This window comes from Uloborus diversus, unplaced genomic scaffold (genome assembly GCF_026930045.1).
Source record: "Uloborus diversus isolate 005 unplaced genomic scaffold, Udiv.v.3.1 scaffold_31, whole genome shotgun sequence".
NCBI classification, from domain to species: domain Eukaryota; kingdom Metazoa; phylum Arthropoda; class Arachnida; order Araneae; family Uloboridae; genus Uloborus; species Uloborus diversus.
In genome coordinates, this window is record NW_026558472.1 from 438,715 (window position 1) to 446,288 (window position 7,574).

Sequence of the window (7,574 nt, forward strand, 5' to 3'; positions counted from 1 at the left end):
AGGCGATAAGTTCCAATCCCATCTTCTGTATGGTACTTAAAAACTTTGATATCAACTTGAGTTTTGGTAGCACAAATGTCAAGATTTTTCTGCTAGTAATAATTTTCAATTGAGATTATTTCTCTAAATTTAAGTTAAAAGCCCCAGGGCCTGTATAAAAAGTTAAATTTTGTATTTTTTAACTCATTTTAACTTTTGCTTCAAACTTTCAGTATCTGAACTCTGCACCTGATTTTGAACATTTTTGCAGCTGCATGTATGCATTTAGGACTAATGGTTGCGAAAATAAAGGTCTAGCAGGTTAAAACGGGACACCCTGTATAAAGATATGCGCAGGTGATTTTATTTATTTACCTTTTGTGATGATGAAAATTATTTCTTCAAGTTGACATTTTATCGTTTTTTATTTATTTTGAAACTACATTGTTTTTTGGCAACAGAGGGAAAGCAAACGAAAATTTGCGATTTTTCCTATTTTTTGAGAATTTTGACGGATTAATAGTTCTGGACGGAACTTCTTGTTTATATTGCTTTATTGTAAGAATGACTATTTGTGCAGTTCAGGGCAATGGTAACCGCCGGAACACTGAAAAACCAGACACATTGGTAAGCTTTAATGTTGTTCAATGCAGACGAAATGTGGCATCTTTACCCTACACCATAGGCATCCATTGGGCACCGAAGGAACAAATGCCTTCCATTAGACAGTGCGATTGCTCCACTCGGCCTCCCCAGTGTATTGCTTCGTCATCCCCGTCTTAACTCCAAGGAACGAGGTTGCTGTTCCAGAACGTTTCCCAGCCCCCTGTTCTACGAGATTCAACCAATGACAGCCTCTCGTTCAAAAATCTTCTCCAGTTGCCGAACCTGAACTCTCGGATTGCCCAGTCGGTCTGCTATCAGCCGATGGCTGCTACTCAAGTTAGTACCAAGAAATCTTCTGAGATGTTCAATGTGAAAATAAAAAAATTGGATGTAATGTCGTCGTGGAACATGTTTGCGTGGTGTACTTTTGTGCTGTGCAAAGAAAAAATTGACACTCTCCCTGTGTTCCCATGCCCTGTGTATAACCGATTAGAAAAACAAGTTCAATATTTTTGAAAAATCAAAATCTATTGATTTGCATTGTAAATTAAAAGTAAAACTAAAGTAAAACAAAACAAATTTATTATTGCTGAAAAAAAATATGTTGACTGTATTAGCAGATAAATACTAATTTGATTTGTGAAGTAAAACAAAACAAATTTATTATTGTTGGAAAAAAATATGTTGACTTCATTATCCGGTAAATAATACTAATTTGCATCCTAAATTAAAAGTTAAACTAAAGGAAGTGTAATATTTCAGTTACATAAAATCAGTTGTTCAACTGATTAAGCAATTAATTATAAGATAAGTAATAATGTAAGAGAGTGTCCCGATTTGTCGATAATATACTGCGACATTACATCCTGTGTTCCTACGCATATGTGTAGCGAATGTACATTTTCCCTACATATTAAAAACTTCACCTCCTCAACTTCCTTGGTATCAATAACAAACATTTTTTAACTCAAAAATTGTTGATGAACAGAAAGGAAAAATTACCTCAATGTGTGCAGAAGCTTTCTGCTGACCTCTGAAGACTCCCTGGCTTAGTTCCTCCTGGCCCGCTTACGCAGGGAGTCTGCAGGGGCCTGGTAGCGCTCCGGCGCTCGCCTCTGCCGCTTGCCAACGACGATCAGCGCAGGGTCAGCAACAAGCGCCCACTGGCGCCGCCTGGCTGGTCGAGGCTGCGGCAGCTGAGCACCACCAGGGGCTGCCTGCAGGGCTGCTGGGGCAGGAGGAGGTGCGGTGGAGGCAGGTGCGGCCACGGAAGAGGCAGGTGCGGCCACTGGAGAGGCAGGTGCGGCCACTGGAGAGGCAGGTGCGGCCACTGGAGAGGCAGATGCGGCCACTGGAGAGGCAGGTGCGGCCACTGGAGAGGCAGGTGCGGCCACTGGAGAGGCAGGTGCGGCCACTGGAGAGGCAGGTGCGGCCACTGGAGAGGCAGGTGCGGCCATTGGAGAGGCAGGTGCGGCCACTGGAGAGGCAGGTGCGGCCACGGGAGAGGCTGGTGCGGCCACGGGAGAGGCCGAGGGAGAGGCTGACGGCGGAATTACGTTTACTTGAACGGGTGATTTTGGCGAGACAGGGGGGCTGGCGGGATCGTCGGCAAGATCGGTGTCCTCCGTGGAGTCTTTGGTGTCGTCCACAACCACGTCGAAGATCTGTGATTGGCGCCGGGAGGTGGGTGAGGTGGGTGGTGTTGATTGCCGGCTGCTCCCCGGAACCTGGAGGAGGTTGGCCGGCGAAACCCGGGCCTGTGTCCAATCAGCATCTGTTGGTGAGAGGGAAAGATGTTGCTCAGGAAAACATTCGAAGTGTTTTGGAGAAGAAACGTTCAACCGACTCAACATTTTTAGGCACTGTTTTGAATACGCAGGCCAGACACTGTGTGACCGAACGTGATCTAGTTGCTGGCATGGCGCCGCATTTTTCTGCATATAGTCCGTGGGTTAGCTGTTAAAAAAGTGTAAAATGAATGAGGTGCGGATCACAGGCTGCCACGGATCATGTGTGGGTTTTTTTCTCGACACTGAGGCATTGAACCTCGACATTTTAGGCAGGATTCGCAGTGAGAGATAGTTACCAGTCTTTTTTACTAATAATAAAAACTGAAAGTCTCTCCGTCCGGATCTCTGTCTGTCTGTCGGATCTCTGTGACGCGGATAGCGTTCGGCCGATTCTCATGACATATGGCACAGAGTTAGTTTGTAGCATGGGGTTGTGCACCTCGAAGCGATGTTTTGAAAATTCGATGTGGTTCTTTCTCTATTCCAATTTTAAGAACAGTTTCACGAGGAAAATGATCATAAGATGGGCTAGTAAATTACGAAATTATCGTAACGTGGAACCGTAACATGGACTCAAGCCAATTTTGGCGAGAAGTCTCACCATACATTATTTGTAAATATACAGGCGAACCAAAATACCTTTTAATTTTCTATTACGGGCAAAGCCGTACGGGTGGCACTAGTGCATAATATAGATAAACGCCCAAACGCCATTCGCAGAAAATTTTTGGTTCTGCAGATATTTTTTTCAAACTGCTAATGTTAATTATATATATATATATATATATATATATATATATATATATATATATATATATATATATATATATATATATATATATATATATATATATATATATATATATATATATATATTTTAAGGATTTTTTTTAAATACCAGATTATATTTCTGTTGAAGCTTCTCTTCAAAAGCTTTTTAAAGCACATGTGTGAAAAAAATAACGGTTTGGTGTGTTATTGTAAAAAAAAAAATGATTAGAAACATTTTTTTTTTTTTTGGCCTCTTTCATCTTTGAACATAAATTTAATACTTTATTCAAGGGTGAGTTAGACAAAATAATTATCTGAAGAAAATTTTCCAGTTAGGATTTATGTTTGCAGAAAGCTTTTCATTTTATCTAAGTCTGGTAGTTACCCTGCCTGTATGTTGTTTATTTTTTGCACAGCTTAAATGCTCTTCTTAAAGATCGTAAACCGTGCCCGTATCTTGATAGTATTACATATCTTGAATGTTCTTCTGACACAATTCAGACTATGTAAGAGATCAATAAAGGAAGAAGCCTTCATATGCACATGATTAGGCCGTTGGCTCTTTCCTTGTCTCTTTGTCTTAGAGAAATTAGCGTACAATTATGACGATTTCTAGAAGATCTTTCATTTATTTTAGATTATTTTGTTTTTAATGTTGAATATAGCTCAAAAGTTATTACTTCTTCACGCTTTTAATTTAGTTGCATAAACTGTATGTTACATCAAAACTTCATTTTTTTGCACCGTATTATCCGTGGATTATACAAAGATTTTTTTTTTCAGGCCAATTTTAAGACCTGCGGATTATACGCCGCCGTGGATAATATACAGGGGTATACAGTACTTCGTAACTTGTCGTTCAGAATATAACCTTAATAGGAATTAAAATAATGGTACGCCAAGGAATGCAGGAATGAGCCTTTTTTTTTCAGTTCTTTAGTACTACGTCCTAGTGCTACATCGTATATTAAAAGATTTGTCTTTATACTTAATGATATATTACTTACTAGCGGCACCTACACGGCTTTGCCCGTAATAGAAAAATTAAATGGTCTTTTGGTTTGCATGTATATTTACAAATAATGTATTGTGAATTTTCTCGCCAATTATCTTGTACCCATGTTACAGTTCCACGTTATGATAAGTTCGTATCTCGCCAATTGGCATGTGCCCATGTTACGGTTCCACGTTACAATATTTTCGTAATTTATGATAGTTTTTTTTCTTAAAATTGGAATACAAAAAGAACCACATCGAATTCTCGAAAAATCGCTTGGACGTGCTCACCCTCATGCTACAAAAACTTTGTGCCAAATTTCATGAAAATTGGTCGAACGGTCTATTTGCGATGCACGTCACAGACATCCTCCGAACTGAGAGACTTTCAACTTTATTATTAGTAAAGAAAATACTCACTAATGTACCTGCCTCGCTTTACTTTGTTTTAAAAATTATTTACAAGTACATTGAAGGTAAATGAAACTTCATGCCCTAAACACACATTTGCCATCTTTTGGCCAACCTACTGTATTACGAAAGTGTTGCAGAAAATTATGCATATAAATTGTGATTGAGTACTACTATGAACTAGGAGACAGTAGATTGCATGTTTCTGTAACAACGAAATGAAAAAGTTTTTTCCTCTGCATACGTTCAGTTTACGCTTGATGACACTCAAGCAACAATTCGTAAAATTCAAAAGAATCAAGCGCTAAGGTCAAATATGACAAGTATAGCTCCAATACAATCATCATTGGTATCGTGCGTTGAGATTAGTTCGAAGGAAGTTATCGCACCGATGACTCAATTAGTTCCCTTTTGAGTTGGAGAAAATAATTGTCCTTCGCAGAAAACCATACCTGTGACTGAAATTATTTCTTTTTATTTCCTTCATGGTGATATAATACAATGATATCCTTGGCGAACCGTTTACATATGAAATAGGAAAATAAATTCTCACGAAGCATCGATAATTTAGTAAACATTCAAAACCATTAACACTCCGTCGGGCGCAATATGTTGTAGAACACGATCGGGCGCATTGCGCCTGGGAAGCACACTTTGATCTACTGATCTTTTCTACGCATGTTTACATTTTCTTACGAAAAAATTGTCAACTACAAACACCAAAGAGAAATAAAACAGTTTTTCATGATTTTCGAATGTAACATAAGTTTGAGAAAGTGAATATACATTTTTCCATGAGCTATTTAGGAGGCGTGGCTAACTAAAGAATTCGAGGTGTGCCTAATAGATCAGTTGCGCCCGACGGAGTGTTAATGATAAATTTGTAATACAGTAGAAAACCTTTATAACGCCGACCTATATGACGCAATTCTCTCTAAACCGCACAACTTTTCAGAAGTAAACAATAGGTTTTAAAGTCTAAAAAATCCCTCTGCTTTGCTTTGCAATCATAGAAACTAATAGGAAAATTAAATTTTGAAAGTTTTTCATCTTCCCATCTTAATTCAAAGCTTTTAAATGAAAATTTATACTCAGTCAATAGAAAATACCAGATGGCTCTTGAAAATGCAGTTGTCGTGAAGCTAGCTGAAGTGCAGGATAATTCACTTGTGAAACATATTTATTTGTGAATAATTAGTTGTATAATTAGTGTTTTAATACTCATTTCAGAGAAAACTCAATTTGGAGTGCTATATTCTGAATATTAGTTTTAAAATTTGAAACGCTCTATCTAATGAAAAATCCTGTATAACGCAAAAGCTCTGGTCCCAAGGTGTGCGTTATGACGGTCTTTTACCGTATGGCTAATGGAGAGTCATTTATCTAATCGAGGTTCCATTCATTTAAACGTTTGGTCTGCTGATAAAATTTACGATTTTAAACTGCTTCATCGAGAGCATGGCTGCCGAGAAACTAAAAACATGGCGCCTCAACAACTGAGCTACCGAAACGACATATATAGCCAGCCAGAGCCATTTGCATGAATTTAGAGACATGCATTTGCAATGCGTATTTCCCGATGTTAGAACGGCGGCCAATCAAATAAAAAAGGAGCTTCGTCATTTCGCATCTAAGACCCGGAAATACGTCACAATCATTGAAATTAGCATTTGTGACTTTGCAGGCAAAAAGAAAATAGGGATTTAATTGAAGCTAAACATATCAAAATAAACGTAAAGAATTGATAATATCATTTGGAGTTCCCAACAATATATAGTAATTCAGGATTTTATGCCAATGTATACAATCATTTAATTTGTGGGTAATTCCGGTGAACATGGTACATTACAGTTTTCAAAACCTTTTTCCCAAAGTCATCTAATCCAGCAAAAATTAATGTCAAATAATGGCGAAAGGGTTTAATTTATCTGAGCTACAAAAATTAATTAGCTCAACTTGGTATTAATATCCAATTTTCTCACTTCTTTCGTCGGAAATGATTTGAAAGAAATATTTTGTCCTCTGTGTTACACATTTAAAAACAACAAATTCAAAACTTTCAATTATTTTTTGAATTTTTTTTTTTGTTTAATATAAACAAATGGAACATATCTTTCATACAAATGCTTAAAATGTCATTGTAAAAGGCACATTTAAGTTTTATTGCTAATTATCTTACTCAAAAATACAAAAATTTGAAAAATCATTTGCAAAAAGTAGATTATTATATGAAACAAACTTGGAAATAGTTTGAAGTTGAATTATTCTAGTTGGTAATTGTGTAGTTCTATGCAAATTAACCTTTAAATTAAATATTTAAAAAAAATTACAATCAAATCAGTTCAAGTACTCCTGTAACAGAGTGGACACTATTATTCATGATAGAAGTAATCTCTATGTTTAAGCAGAGAACATAGACAATGTTTCATTTTGTAAAATTTTGTATTTATTTCATTTTTTCTATAAATTTGTTAAGCTACGCTTTTTGAAAAACATCAATAGCATATGGTACTTGTTTACTATTTCCATAAATATTGACCACTCTGTTAGACAAAAAGTGTGACAGAGTGGACATGTAACAGTGTGGACAAATAATTAGTTTAAAAAAAAATTCTAAACCTAAACATAAAGTAACAGTTAAAATAGTAATACAATAGCAAACAGTAACTATAAAATTACTACTTTATATGTAATTTAGATTTTATTTTTATATTTTAATTAGAAAAATTAATGTAACACAGTGGACATTTTGTTACTCAAATTTACTATCGGAAACAAAGAATGAGTCTTTCCTTGCTTGTTGAATCCACTAGAGTTAGCTAAACATGGAGTTTTTACCATCTGGTCATCTCAAAATTATTGCTAGTTTTTTTGTAAAAATATTTTTTTATTTTTTAATGACTGAAACGGAGTGGACATTTCAAAATTTCTAAACTGTAGGGACAATTGTAAATTCCCTGTATTTTCATTGAAAAAATATTTTTCTAAAAAATTTATTGTTTAAATTGTTACAATAAAGGT

At 36.3% G+C, this 7,574-nt stretch overlaps 1 protein-coding gene across 1 annotated transcript; it reads right to left on the minus strand.

Moving 5' to 3' along the window:
• Positions 1 to 1,634: 1,634 nt before the first annotated feature.
• LOC129233286 (testis-specific gene A8 protein-like) lies at positions 1,635 to 2,438 on the minus strand. The gene has a single exon (XM_054867335.1). It carries the CDS (start codon positions 2,436 to 2,438, stop codon positions 1,635 to 1,637), a length of 804 nt encoding a protein of 267 aa, XP_054723310.1.
• Between the last annotated feature and the right edge of the window lie 5,136 nt (positions 2,439 to 7,574).

What these genes read in the sequence shown, in the direction of transcription:
- LOC129233286 (XM_054867335.1), bottom strand. Translation starts at nt 2,438, where the DNA reads ATGTTGAGTCGGTTGAACGTTTCTTCTCCAAAACACTTCGAATGTTTT.